Raw genomic sequence first — 15,631 nt, forward strand, 5'->3', positions numbered from 1 at the left:
AAGTATTTGACCCTGTCGTGCCAAAAAGCGAGTCCCTGCCAAAACACGAGTGCCCTCATTGAAACCAATGACATTTTTTGACAGAAAATTATACAATTTTTTGCAGAATGAATTACATAATTTATGAACTAAAAATATGCTTATGAAACATTACTAGTCATCCACTTAATATGAGCTATTTGAATGAAACATTTGTTATGACAATTCTTCGATTCTTTTATGGAAATAATACTGAAATTGTAACCAGTTCTTTGTAATACTTCCAGAAGGAATGTAGATGCTTTATTGATAGGCTTTCCATCTTGAATTGTGTCAGATTTATCTGCAAAAATGGGTAAAAACTATCTGAAAAATTGGTAATCGGTTTCCATTGGTTTCAATGAGGGCACTCGTGTTCTGGCAGGCACTCGCTTTTCGGCACGACAAGCCCTCTAGTCAAAGAAGACATAATACTTGGTGGCAAAGCCCTTGTTTTCTTGTACAGAGGTCAGATGTTTCTTTCAGTTAATGGAAATGTTTGTGGATATATTAGAAAGGATTTTTGTCCACTTTTCTTTGCAGATAATTTCTAAATCACTTAAGTTATGGTTGTAGCTTGCCAAATTACATTACATTACATTACATTGCATTTGGCAGACGCTTTATAACCAAAGCGACTTTCAGAAGAGGACATAATCAAGCCAACATCACAAGCAAATACAAAGTGCACAGGAGATATACAGAACAACAAGTGCAATTACAAAGAGGGGTTAGTTTTTTTTTTTTTTTTTTTTTTTTAATAATAAAGAGGAAATAATGAGAATACACACACACAAACACACACTCACAAACTAAACTAAACTAAACATAATGTCAGNATTCTGCCCTGGGGCAAGGCCAAATGGGAACTTCTGTTCCCTTCACAGGATTATTATAGGGTTAATGTTTGGAAACTGTCTAGGCCACTTCATGACCTTAATGTGCTTCTGCTTGAGCTACTCCTTCGTTGCTTGGGCTGTATGTTATGGATTATTATCATATTGGGAGGCCAATCCATGACCCACCTTCAGTCTAGTGGTGGTGGGAAAGAGGTTGGCATGCAGCATTGTACGTTTACATGTCTCCCTCCATCCATCTCTTGACGATGTGAAGTTGTCCTGTGTCTTGGCCAGACAAACAACCTCAAAACATAATGTTACCACTTTCATTTATGATGTTGGAGAAGGTGTTGTTCTTGGGATCATAGGCAGCATTTCCCTTCCTCCAAACACATCGAGTTGTGTTAATGCCAAACAGTTTGATTTTGGTGTAATCTGATTCCAGCACCTCCCAATCATATCCTAATCCAGTTTGATGTTCATTGGCAAACCTCAGGTGAGCCTGAATAGGTTCCTTCTGAAGCCGGGGTACCATACATGCACTGCAGGAGTTTAATTCGTTGTGGTATCAAGTGTTTCCAATAGTTTTCTTAGTGATTGAGGTCCCAGCTGCCTTGAGATCATTTCCTAGCTCCTCCCATACAGTTTTAAGGTGCTTTATCTCCTTTTTCCTGGTTATTAAATTCCCACAAGGTCAAATCTTGTATGGAACCAGAGACAGACCTAAGATTGATGATTGATGATCATTTTGTATGTCCTAAAATTGGGAAGAAATGCACCAACAGTTTGCTCTTTAATATCCAGGAGCCCATTTCAGCCTTGTCGAGTTCTAAAATCTTGTCCCTGACATCCTTTGACAGCTTTTCTGTCTGTCCCATGTTGGCGAGTTTAGTTTGATTGATTGACTGATTCTATGGACTGATTCTGCAGATTCAATGTGTCTTTTGTGCAGGTTACTATTAACAGGTGTGTTCAATTCAGATAACAAGTTGATTGGAAGTGCCATTTGATCTGTGGCATCAGAACTCTTAATAATTGAGTTTTACCTTTCTCATGTACTTTCAACCATTATCTGAGTACGGCAGTGCATATTTTACCTCCAAGCTAACAGTTAACATTGACTCCTATGAGACCAGTTAGCCGCCAGCTTGTCTCATAGGACTCAATGTTAACTGCTAGCATGGAGGTAAAATTTGCACTGCCATACTCAGAGAATAGTTGAAAGTACAAGAGAAAGGTACAACTCAATTATTTAACTCAAGGGAAGGTGTAATATGAGCTAATTTCCAAAAATGGGACAGTATCACTATAAGTTCTTAATTAATATGTTCATCCGTTCTCAATTTGTTGTGAGGATGCCACATCTTCACACTTTGGTAGGTGGTAGGTAAATGCCAAATCTGCTACCCACCTAAAATAACAGACTGGTGAACATTACAAGGCAAGCACTATACTTACCTCGGCACTAGGCTATAGCCTACTTACGGTAACCTCAGCAGGGCAATATAATCCTCCTCCCGTAGCAGTGAACCGGAGACAGTGAACGTTACCCAGTGGTTAATTTTGTTTGATTCATTGACTCGCGTCACTATTCTACTGTATCTCCCGCGCGACTAGTTGTAGTTGCTAGGTAACTTATTATGAAGACATTCGAGCGTGTGCTGCTGCTCAACATACTGAAACCCCAAGTTCACCATTCACTAGACCAGTGGTTCCCAACCTATGGGTCGGGACCCAACCAGTGGGTCGCCAAAGATCCACAGGGGGTCGCGAAGCCCTCTTGATTTTAAGGGGTTTCATTTTAAATATCATATATAGCCCATTGTGAATAAATGACAATGCATTTAGCTAATATATGCATAGAAGCAACCAAGTGTTAGTGCTATTAAACATTTATTCTATATTTCACCGAAGACGAATTGAGGAATAAAATGACAAAAATGAGTTTTCACAGGAAACAGAGGGTATCATGTGACTCCCTCTCATGCAGGCGCTCGCGCAGTTGGGTCACCAAAGCTTACAATGGTAAAAACATGGGTCCCTGAAGAAAAAGGTTGGGAACCACTGCACTAGACCCACTTCAATTTGCCTATCAGGAAAATGTGGGAGTAGAGGACGCTATCTTGTATCTGCTGCACAGGGTGCATTCTCACCTGGATAAAGGAAGTAGTGCTGTGAGAATCGTGTTTTTTGATTTCTCCAGTGCCTTCAACACAATTCAGCCAAACTACTGCAGATGGGAGTGGAGACAGGGCTGGTGAACTGCATCACAGACTACCTAACAGAACGGCCCCAGTTCGTCAGACTAGGTGACTTCACATCAGGGTCTGTAGTCAGCAGCACCGGAGCTCCACAAGGAACGGTGATTTCCCCGGTGCTGTTCGCCTTGTACACCACTGACTTTAGAGTGATTCTACGATTCGCCTACGCTTTTGGCAAAAGCAAAATGTCAATTATCAGTATTTTTTTTTTCAACTAAATGACCTAGATGTTTACATAGTGTATATAGTTAAGTTTCCAAAAAAACAAATTGGCAAGCTTAATCTTATATCATTTGATAAATACTCTAATGAAAGCAAACATTTGCTCGATTATTTTGTCAACAGTGTTATGGACAAATACTATGTCATTTCAAACATATATAACAATACTACAGAGTTGAAACAACATTGAAAGTGCTTATGTCCCTTAGCAATAATGTTGACATTAATCTGTGCAACTGATATAGAAAATGTGATTGTTGAGCTTCATAAGTAGGATTTCATGACACATTTTTCATTATAAATCCCTGTAACGTCTGATTTGAATTTAGTCACCCTCCTTACACAAGACTTCCTTCTCCAGAGATAATCCCTAGTGTCTGTTCATAGGATTCTTCCAAAATATAAGGGATCAATAGCTCAAAAACACTTTCAAAACAGTCAACCGTGTTACTCAACTGTGTTACGGTCAACAGTGCAGGGGAACAAGTCGGCACTTTTTTAGGAGAAAAAACAGAGCAGACAAACCCATCTCCCTAGAACACAAATTATTTTGTTTGTTTGTCTGTGAATATGGAGATAAATTGGCAAAAACATACTCCTCCTCAACTGTCATCAGTGTTGCCAGATTGGGGTGGTTTCCGCCCAATTGGGCTGCTTAGGATGGCCGTGTGCGGGTAAAAATGGCATTTATCAGGAAAAACCCCAATTCTATTGATTTCTATGGCAAAAAGTGGGCGGGTTTTTCCTGATAAATGCCATTTTTACCCGCACACGGAATTTTGTGCTTCTAGACGGGTTTTGAACATTTTTTGGGCTGGAAATCATCAGCCTCATCTGGCAACCCTGACTGTCATAGCTAATTGTAACACCATTGACGGTAACAGGGCTTGACATTTCAGCCTTTTTTACGGTGTTGTGCTAACTGAGGACCTCAGAAGTTCCACCACAACACCTTAATCAATTCATGTATTTGCTTTATCTGTGTTTTTCTACATGTGATTTCTAATTCAGATTCTTATGAATATGTTGATAACACAGTTGACAGGCAATTTTCCCGCTATGAGTACATGAAAAAGAATGGATTAAATTATGGAAGGATGGAGCTCAAAATTTACCAAAAAGTCTTCCCATATCATGCCAAAGAGGTTATGACATCACGTGATGTTATTCGTATGGCCTAAGACCAAACCATTACTGATTTATGGAGGGGGTTCACTAGTGGACGTGGTCGTGGACACACTATGGTTTAACGACAGTCACAAACCATGCTCAAAAAACCATGGTTAATTGTGGGTTGCATTGTCACCCAAAAAACCATGAAAACTTGTTTGCAGCCATGGTGTAATGGTTAGGGAGTTGGACTGAAGATCACAGAGTTGCAGATTTGAATCCCACCCTTAGGCCTACCTCTCCCCACACCTCCATCCATGACTGAAGTGCCCTTGAGTAAGGCACCTAACCCTACATCGCTCCAAGGACTGTCACCAATATGTGCGTTGGATAAAAGAGGCGGCAACTTAGTGTAATTTAATGAATAATTATAAATTGTGGTAAAACCATAGTTAGTTTTCAGGGTAAGACCATGGTTCATTTTGTAGTTTAACCTCATCAAACCAAAAACCATGCTCAAAAAAGCATGAAATCATGTTATACCATGGTCGATTTTCGTAAGGGACATGACTGGCGAAGTGGGACATCTAAAGCAATGTGGACAGGTAATGAATTTATGACCAAAAGTAATTGTCTATATTGCATAGAATACAAGGTGACTTGTTAAGGACTTGGAAAAAATAAGACTTGGACTTGACTTGGCTTTGGCACGACTTGGAGTTGGACTTGACATGGTCAAATGTGTCTTAACTTGTGACTTGACTCGGACTTGATTGGAAGGACTTGAGACTTACTTGCGACTTGCAAATTAGTGACTTGGTCACACTCCTGCAGATGTTTTACCAGTCTGTCATGGCCAGTGTGCTCTCCTACGCTGTGGCATGCTGGGGTGGTAGTATCAGGAAGAGAGATGCTGGATGCCTTGACAGGCTGTTGAGGAAAGCTGAGTCTGTTGCAGGCACAGAACTGGAGGCTCTCACTATCACAGCTGAGAGGAGACCTCTGACCAGATTGGACTCTATACAACCACGAGCACCCCCTGTACTCAGTCTTTGATAACCAGAGAAGCTTGTTCAGTTACAGACTGCACGCCATCTACGGAGCTACGGAGGTCCTTTCTACCCAGAGCCATCCAGCTATTCAACATCACACAGAAGGACACAAATGGAGAGAGCATCATAGGTGACTGGACTGCATAAACAAACCCCACTCCTGCACACTTTATCTGCATGCGTTTCGTGCTTCTACATGGACTTTTCTCCTTCGCCTTCTCTTCACTTGGAATGTACACACACTGCTCAAGCGTGGATTGACACAGCGGGCCACTTGTGTTACCCCCATCTTTCAAGGGATACAATGGACATTGTACTATGCAGAGAGACTTCTGACACTCCTGGACACTTTGTTGGCCACTTTGTCTTGGCTTCTATGTGCCACTCAGCTAAGGCACATGTGACACCGTGGACACTTTATAATTTGGTGTGTGTGTGTGAGTGTGTATGTGTGAGTGTGTGTGCGTGTGTATGAGAGAGTGAGCTGCCTTGGTTTAATGTTTGTAAGAGTGAGCTATAGTATATGCTTAATTTATGTGTAAGTGTAATGTCTCGTGGGTAATGTCTTTTTGTATTTATGTTTGTGTGTATGGTACCTGACACCTTAATTTCCCCCTGGGATCAATAAATGATACTCTACTCTAGTACTCTACTCTACTCTACTCTGTAACCGGTAGTCATGGAACGCCCATAGACAGTATAGAACTATTAATGGGAACGACATGAAGAGGCAGACCAGCAAGAGATAAATAGAATGTTGCTCAACAATAATGTCTGTTGTCTGTTGTCTGTGTCTGCCCCCCCCCCCCCCAAAAAAAACCCCATTCATTCATTACAACTGTGAAAATTAGGCCTACATTTTTTTTAACATGAAAGGTGGATTTTCACAATTGTGAATTTCCAGTAACTTATTGCTGCCTACTTTGGGCAGCATAGTTGCAATGCTATGGCCACATAGCCTACTACATAGGCTACTCTCCTGAAAAGGTTGTGATCATCAGTGTTGGGCAAGTGACTCAAACACTGTAATGCATTACTGATTACATGTTACTGCCTTTTCAAAGTAATTCCTTACACTACAATATTAGGCTACTATATTAATGAAATGTAAGGCATTACACCGAATTAGCTATTGAAGTTACTCTCTTTTCACACATGACAGCAGAGCCATTCACAATTCCAATACCATCATCAAGTTTGCTGACGACACTACGGTAATTGGCTGCATCACAAATGGAGATGAGTCAGCCTACAGGGCTGAGGTGGCGGCATTGTCAACCTGGTGTGTGGATAACAATCTACTCCTGAATGTCAGCAAAACAAAGGAGTTGATCGTGGATTTCCGGAGGACACAACACCAGCCACACCAGCCAATTTACATCGCTGATACTGCAGTGGAGAGGGTTAAGAGCTATACATTCCTAGGAGTCAACATCAAGGAGGATCTCAGCTGGTCTCATCACATCAATTGCATCACTAAGACGGCTAGACAGCGACTGTTTTTTCTGAGACGGCTGCACAGATATGGAATGGAGAGTAGGATACTGGCCAACTTCTATCGCTGTACAATAGAAAGCATATTAACTGGTAATTTCACTGCCTGGTATGGTAACACCACTGCCCAAGACAGGAGACCTCCAGCGAGTCATCAAATCTGCTCAACGGACAATCAAAGCAGATCTACCCAACATCCAGGATCTCTACAATCAGCGGTGTCTGAGGAGGGCCAAACGAATTATAGCTGATCCGCACCACCCCAGCTACACACACTTCACCCTTCTACCATCTGCCCGGAGATACAGGTGCTTACGTGCTCACACCAGCCGACTCAGGGACAGCTTCTTCCCTCAGTGTATCAGACTGTTGAATTCAAAAACACAGACATAGGAAGGAATTCACTCATCACATCTCCCCTTTCTCCAACCTGCCAATTTTTTTATTTATTTTTTGCAGCTTTCAACTTTTTCAACTTTTTAAATATATATTTTTTTCCTACTTTTTTTTTTTGCCTTTTTAACATTCTTTTTTTACCTTTTTTGGGACTACCAGAGCAGGGAAGCTTTTCATTGTATATATATGTTTCATATATATACACATGACAATAAAAAAATATCTTGTATCTTGTATCTTGTATCTCTCTTACTGTCAATGTGGATCTGACAATTTACAGTAGGCCTATAAATTGAGCTCATGAGTCATGACTCTTGGCGTTTCGGCAGCGTGCAGACAAAAAAAGGAGCAGGTTCAGGAATATCTTCTTTCTGACTCACCACACTGAACAAAATGCAGATAGTGAAATGTAGTAGCCTAGGCCTATTGTAACTTAAGATATAGCATTGAGTGAACTATTAGGCTATTACAGCTTTCTCTTGCAATGTCTTAGGCTACTGCAAAAAGTAGGCCTAATGCATTATAGTAGGCTAAGTAATTTACTTTTGTAATACGTTACTCTCCCAACACTGTAGTGTGCTACTGGTTGTGATATGGAAAGCATACTCCAGGGCAGGCAGTATCCTACTAGAACTAGTTCTACTGTAGTGTCGCTGCCTTCACGCAAAATTGCAAAATACAGCTACGTAGCACTAGTTGGCGCTGTGGTGTGACACATTAGCCGATTAGCTCAGTCGGCTCGTCAGCGATTCGCCGTCCATTACTTCGGAGATCCAGGAACTGCTGTGCCTTCAGCAGCCATGAATCGGCTCGGTGCGCTGTTGATTTTGCCAGTTTTGCTGGACTCGGCGCTGTCAATTTCATTTCATCTACCAGTCAACACAAGGAAGTGTCTGCGAGAAGAAATTCACAAGGACGTGCTTGTGACGGGAGAATATGAAATTAGTGAACAACAGAACACGAAAACGAACCTGAAGGTGAGAGACAAGCTAACATTAGCTAAACCCTTTTGATGAACTGGCTTTAATGTTGGCAAATGTCTATCTGCTCTTGTTGGTAGTATGTTGGTTGAGGAATGACTTGTAATGAGAACTGATTGGCTTTGGGATTGACATGATTACTACTTAGAGAAACCACAACGGCATACGTGGGCTGTAGCATTGGCTAAAAGATGTGGTGAAACCATTGGGTGAAGCTAACCCAACAGCCAACATTTTGCTAGCTAAAGAGTTGACAGCCGTGGTGTCTTCCTGGTTTTCCTTCTGTGCTATGCTGTTTAGAGCTCAAGCTCGTGCGCCTGTCGTCTCTCTAAAGCTGACAAGTACTCTAGAATATGCATTTGCAGGGGTCAACAACATGTATATTTCTCCCGCACTGAAACAATCAGCTACTTTGTAAATATGCAGTGTTCATATTAGCAGCTGCTCTCTAAACTTAGCATTGAGGCCCAACAACTAGCCGTATGCTACACTCCGGATGTTACACGTCAGTCTTATTTCTGCTAATAGAACTAGAACTAGATGCTGGTAGAGGGACATCCTTGGATTTCTCCTCTTCAATCCGTACAACAGTGATGGAATTAAACCAGTCTATTTTTGCACCAGACATTGCTACAGCTTTCATGGATTGGTACACTTGTGATAATTGATTTCGAGGTATACGTTTCTCTAGTCGGCATCTCGTAGCCTACACCTGCTTGCTTCTAGACAGTGTTTTACAGTGCCAGACGTTACAGATTAGCTAGTAGCTCTATTTGCAACAACTGGTTGACCAGATGTCAGAAGCAACACTGATTCGTCACAAGTAAATGTCTCTATTATTTTCACATCTGAGTAACCACTTGTTATTGGGCCACTAGCTATCATTTCACACCAGCTGCAGCCTTTCCAGTGTTCTTGTTCAGACAAGAAGAATACAAAAAAAATGTGCTACAAACCCATTTCTCTTCTTTTAGATCACAGACTCCTCAGGCCATATTCTGTATTCTAAAGAAGATGCCTCCAAGGGGAAGTTCGCCTTTACTACTGAAGATTATGACATGTTTGAAGTTTGCTTTGAAAGCAAATCCCCAATGGGTGAGTTAATAAATTACGTTTTGTGTGCGACTGTGATTTCCATAGCGTTAGTCAAATGATGAATGCCATAAGTCCTTTGGTTACACTTGTCTGAGGTGTTCATGACCTTATTTGATCTAGAGAAATGGAAGGGACGTGATCATGCATTGACACCGACTGCACAGGGCATTCCATTTTTATCCACTAATCGTATTGTATTTCATTAACTTGCCTTCTTTTTTGTATCTCCAGGGACTGGTAGGGTTCCTGACCAGCTTGTGAACCTGGACATGAAACACGGCGTGGAGGCAAAAAACTATGAGGAGGTTGGTATTGGTAACTGCTCAGAAAAAAACAATTCCTCCTCACACTCATTTGCTGCTTTAACCCATTTTAACCTAAGCCCCATTTGGGAAAAGGTGCCCTCTCCCTATTCAAATCTAAACATATCAGCCTCCGAAGCACATAAAAACATGAAATAAGTTGCATTTAAAAGCTAGACACTAGGCTGTGTTCATTCAGCTTCAACATTCCCACATTTTAATATAAGAGCTCAAATCTCAAAAACCTGAATGTAGGGTATATGTCGCTCCAGGACACAATGGGTTAATGTGGTGCGGGTTTAGGGACTAACACAGCTCTGGTGACTGAATGGGTTGTTCAACTACTAATGGATGTATCCACACGGCTCATTCTAATTAGTCCAAAAAAAACAGTTACAGGACTCTTGTTCTGCTTCATCTACCACTTGGTCAGATTCAGAATAAGACATTGTGCACTCAGCAAAGTGATTGAACAGTTCTCTGAATAGACCCCAGATTGGCTTGAAGGGAAAGTGATGCTGCATTACAGCACACACGGAAAATAAACACAAAATTGTAAAAGAGAGAATGGCACAATGGATATAATGGTTTGGCTGACATGAACTGGCTTGCTGCATTGTTGACGAAACTTGAATAATACAGTCACGTTTAAGTTTTAACCATGAAGATATAACTGAGAAGTTCCTACTTAATTTGGAAAACAACACTTGAAATTGTGAAAAGTTGTGTCGTTCCTGCATGCATTTCTGAGCAGAATTTGTGCAAATGGCCTCAAGGTTGCGCAAGGCCTTTTTCCCTCCCATGGGAAACAAACCATGTGGTCACACACACACACTTTTTTTCAACACCACATTGCTAAACACATACACTTGCACTTCACACACACACACACACACACACACACACACACACACACACACACACACACACACACACACACACACACACACACACACACACACACACACACACACAGACCAAGGCTGAGCATGTCTTGCTGAGCATGTTTTCTTTTTGCAACCCCAGATTGCCAAGGTGGAGAAGCTGAAGCCGCTGGAGGTGGAGCTGCGTCGGCTGGAGGATCTGTCTGAGTCCATCGTCAACGACTTCGCCTACATGAAGAAGAGGGAGGAGGAGATGCGCGACACCAACGGTAAGCCGATGGAGTCACTCTTAACCAGCATTCACGCTGGCTCTCAACGATGACTGATCCTATTGACTTGCATGGGTGGATGCAAAATGCATTGTGGGGACCGTTGGCGCATGAAAAAACAAACCCGCCATTCTTTCAGGCAAACCTTCTGTCACCCGTCAATGATCAGTGGTCATCTGAATGCTGGGTAAAGACCAAGGATTCAAGTCACTGTGAAACATGATTAGGGTTTCATTACTTTCTTTGTATTTGAAAACTGAACAAGTCACTGCCTCTCAAACAAAAGATGATCAGTTGTAAGGGTTTTAAGTTACTTTTAAGTGCACAAGCGATATACACACTTTTTTATGGGAAATGTATATGCACACATACAATACAGGCCAAACAGTCTCATTCAATCCAGTTACTTTATGTCACCGAGGGCTAGCCTAGCAAACTAGTAGACAATCATCTAGTATTTTGCCTGGTAAGTTGGTGTAGTAGGTGTAGTGGAAACCACTAGTTATTTATACATGTTTCGCACCAAAATGGAACTTGTCTGTGAAAAAGGGCAGTTGAACCATATCAATTTCAATTGAAGAGAAAAGGGTGCACCTTGATCAAATGTTTTGTTTTTTTTGTTTTTGTGCAGCACACAAAAAAAGAAAAACATCAGATGCAAGGTTCGCCCTTTCCTGTTCAATTTGAAGTGTTTTCTTTGGGCCAGCACCCTCAAAATAATTAAGGAACTCTTGAGTGAAGCCTGCTACCTGCTGTAATTAGCTATATCAATTTGATTAGCGTGGTCCCACCTACAGCCCTCAGCAATCTGAACCATGCCTAAACGGTTCATGTTAATCTTGCTTGCCAGGCCAGCTGAAGCCTTCATAAACACAATTGCATATACATAATAAAACGTCTAAATAAAAATAACTGAAACAACTGTAAAAAATTAACTGTAAATGACTAGCCTGATAGACCGGAGTAATTTAGTCTGGCCCCGATGAACGATACCTCCGAAGATTGTTGATGAGAACAACCTGTTGTTTTTCAAACCGTGCCGGCGCTCTGACCAATTGGCGATCTTTGCCGTTGATGTGCTTTCCCAACGATGTTGCGAGATTCGTCGTCACTCCCTCAAAACCCTGCCGCTTTGATTCAAAACAAATCTCTGCGTTGTGATTGGGTTTGCCAGACCCAGGGCACAGTGTTCAAAATGTTCTCAGATCTGAGGCCAGACTAGCCTCGCGAGCCATCCTACGTACTTCCGCCAAAGGATTGGCTCCACTACTGTAGTCTGGCCGTGCTTCTCTGTGGAGTGCTTGCAGCAGTAGAATTTTGATTGCAACGCCCCCCCCAGAAAACAGCCAATAATCGAATACGCCCCCCACGTGGGCGCGAAAGGCGCGAGGACGCTCGTGACAGTGACGTACACATCTGCGCCAGAGCCATTGGTCTGCGCTATGTTGTTGTTGAGTAACTGCCAGCGATTGGGTGAGAGGTGTCCAATAATTTCAAACTATAACTGAGTGCAAACTTCCTGCTTTCTACAATCGCTTCAGAGCAAACAAATGCCAGACCATAAATACGAAATGAAATGGTAGTATTATGGGATGGTCAGGACCAGGCTAAGGCCAGACCCACTCGCAGCTGGAAAAAATCAGCGTCCAGCGGGTGGCGCTGGTTTACCAGGCTAGTAAATGACGTAATTCCTACATCTAAGATTACTCAAAGTAACTAGCTACTGTTCACTATTTAATTAGCGTGCAAATCCTTTTTTCTCTCAATGAGCTGGTCACCTGTGATCGGGACAATCAGTTGAGGTGTGCAGAAGTCTGGTTGATAGACAGCGGCCAGCCCTATTGGACAAGTGTTAGAATTCACATTTTTTGTTAAGTACACAATTCAATATGTGTTCATTCATGGTTTGATGTTTTCAGTGAGAATCTACAAAGTAAATAGTCATGAATATTTTGCCCATAATACACTCAGTGATTGAAAACAGGACGATACCAGAAAGCTGGCTACTTCATAAGCTAGCTACTTATATAGGCTGGCTACTTTATTGAACTTAAAATGATAACCTATAGAAAACTTTTCCCTGTGAGTGGTTAGATATCGGTCAATTTTCCTCACAATGTGTTTGTTTGTTTGTTTGTGTGTGTCTAGAATCCACCAACACCCGAGTATTGTACTTCAGCATATTCTCCATGTGCTGTCTGATCGGGCTGGCTACCTGGCAGGTCTTCTACCTGCGACGCTTCTTCAAGGCCAAGAAGCTCATTGAGTAGACTGCTGGGACTGGACTGGTTCGCACCAGGAATTCCCTTTTTATCCCTCCACGCTCCTCATCCCTGTTACCCCCCGCCCGTGTCCTCAACTGGTGGAACACTCCGCCAATAAAGGAGTTGAAGAGAGGGACAATCCAAGATCCCGGAGAACAGGAATGCACTATGGGTTGTTCTCCTTTTACATTCTTTGGTAGTCAGTCGCCCAACACCACACACACACAACCCCCTTTTTTTTCTTCTATGTGCTACAGGATTCTGTTTTAATGGACCCTCAAACAATTGTACAAAATCATTTTAAGCTACAGCTTGAAGTCGCATCTGTGAAAAAGATGCCTGTTTAGGTATAATTGTTGTTTTTTTTTGTTTTTGTTTTGTTTTTGCTTAGGCTACGACTTTTTTTTTGGATCTGGCTGCGGGTTTGAATTTGTTTTGGATCAGTGTAAATGATTTGCATACTGGTGGGGTTCTCTAGATAATGGTTTAGGGTATTCTGACTCGCCACAACTTTAAGTTTGAATTGTTTGTTTGTGAAACTCTCCAGGTCAAAATACATATAGTTTTTTTTATTATTATTATTTCAAAGATACTGCATCCCCTTCTTCCACAGATTTTTCTTTGGCAATTTGCTTTTGTTGACATTGAACCTTTTTGTAAACTTCTACTAATGAATACACACTATTGCAATGAATATGTTTGTGTAAAAAAAAAAAGTCCAGACAATGCATTCACATCCTGAAATTCGATGGCCACTTCTTGCTGGCTAGAAAGAGGTTTTGAAGAAGCTTTTTTGCTCCTTTTGCTTCATGCTTGAATAAAGATGAGGATGTATTAACAATGTTACACCGTAAAACCTCTGGTTTATCTTTGCCATAAATTCCAACAACAGAAGTGGGTAACACTTCACTTGACGCAGGTGTCATAGGCATGTCATTACAGTGTCAAAACAGTGTCATGGCACAGTTATGTACGTGTCTTAAACATTATGTCCATGTCATACACATTTTATGACTGTTGGCCTTAAGTGACATTCGGTTATGGTAAAGACAACCCATTACACTGTAATGACATGCATATGACACCGGCGTCAAGTAAAGTGTTACCCAGAAGTGTATGAAAACACAGTGGTACACTTCCACTGAGTTACAGTGACGTTCTCAACTGCTTCCTGAACTCTGTAATTATTCTATTTGAATGTTGATAATGGGGGTTTCTTTAAATAAAGATAAAATGTTATTTCTTTGTAAATAACATAAACCGATTTTTTGGTTGGTTGCAGTTCATTTCCACAAAGTACTTTTACTAAGTATTGTACTTGTAAGTACATTACCAGTCAACAGTACTAGAATATCCTATTTGTTCCTAGTTATTTATTGGTTGCATTTTATTTCCTTAAAGATACTTGAAAGGTGAAAAAGTGGATCGCACTCTGGGTTCTTCTTTTTTTTCTTTTTACACTGACGAAGGCAACAGCCGAAACGTTTGTCTACACTTCTGCTGCTATGTAAATACAAAAAAAAAAAGAAGAAGAAGAACCCGAGTGCAATCCACTTTTTCACCTTTCAAGTTATTCAACTGGAGACGCACCACACGGAAGAGCTTGGTGTATGAACTACTACTTAAAGATACTAATTCATAACTTTGTAGCATCTTCAGTAAGCACACGAACCTGGATCGAGAGGGGTTTTTTATGTACTTTACTTAAGTACATCATTGGTCAAAAACTGTAGAATACCCTAATTCTTCCCGGTTATTTATTGCATTTCCAGTTGTGTACATCCAATAAATAGCATGAAATGGTAAAAAATGTAAGTACTGAAGAGTCAGAGGTGACTTAAGGTCTGACAACTCATCAAGCTGGTGAAAGCAAAGGCACTTATTTATTATTACATGGGAATTTATTTTAATTTCTTTGATGTATTGGAGGATGTATAGGACCATTCTGCCCTACAAAGGCAAAGTGCAGTAACTACATATTCTGTATTTTGAGTTTAGACAGAAAATGGTCTTCATAACTGCTCCTTTATCTTCTGACAAAGCAGTATGGTCCAAATGGGCCCCGTTTCAAAGATATTGCTATGTCAAATTTGCAGTAACTTCAATATCCAACCTGATATCAATAATTTGAAAGCCTCAAAGGACTAGGGAAGATTTTCAAATATATAAGGGACATTAAGATGAATGTCCACACACTGCTAAAAGAAAAGCATCATGGGAGCAGTGACAGTGTGCTGACATTATGTTAATAGTTTTGACCTTTTTGTGTTCACAGCTACTTCACAAAAAAATATAAAGGGACATCTGAGCCCTTTTTGAACTACCTTACACAATACATTATACTGTAATACATAGGTAGAAATTCATTCCTTTGATTTATTCCACTTCACTTAAGTTATTTATTTTTTCAAACAAGGTGCTCTCCCTTCTTGGTGCATCTCTGAA

The 15,631-nt window shown here is 41.0% G+C and overlaps 1 protein-coding gene across 1 annotated transcript; it reads left to right on the forward strand.

The window, feature by feature from the left end:
* The first annotated feature begins 8,132 nt into the window (after positions 1-8,132).
* Positions 8,133-14,450, forward strand: tmed10 (transmembrane p24 trafficking protein 10). Its single transcript, XM_063223271.1, has 5 exons — positions 8,133-8,369; positions 9,347-9,467; positions 9,699-9,772; positions 10,796-10,922; positions 13,071-14,450. The coding sequence occupies exons 1-5, from the start codon at positions 8,193-8,195 to the stop codon at positions 13,190-13,192; spliced, it is 621 nt and encodes a 206-aa protein (XP_063079341.1). The 5' UTR covers positions 8,133-8,192; the 3' UTR covers positions 13,193-14,450.
* Positions 14,451-15,631: the final 1,181 nt, after the last annotated feature.

This window comes from Engraulis encrasicolus, chromosome 18 (assembly GCF_034702125.1).
Source record: "Engraulis encrasicolus isolate BLACKSEA-1 chromosome 18, IST_EnEncr_1.0, whole genome shotgun sequence".
Lineage (NCBI taxonomy): Eukaryota > Metazoa > Chordata > Actinopteri > Clupeiformes > Engraulidae > Engraulis > Engraulis encrasicolus.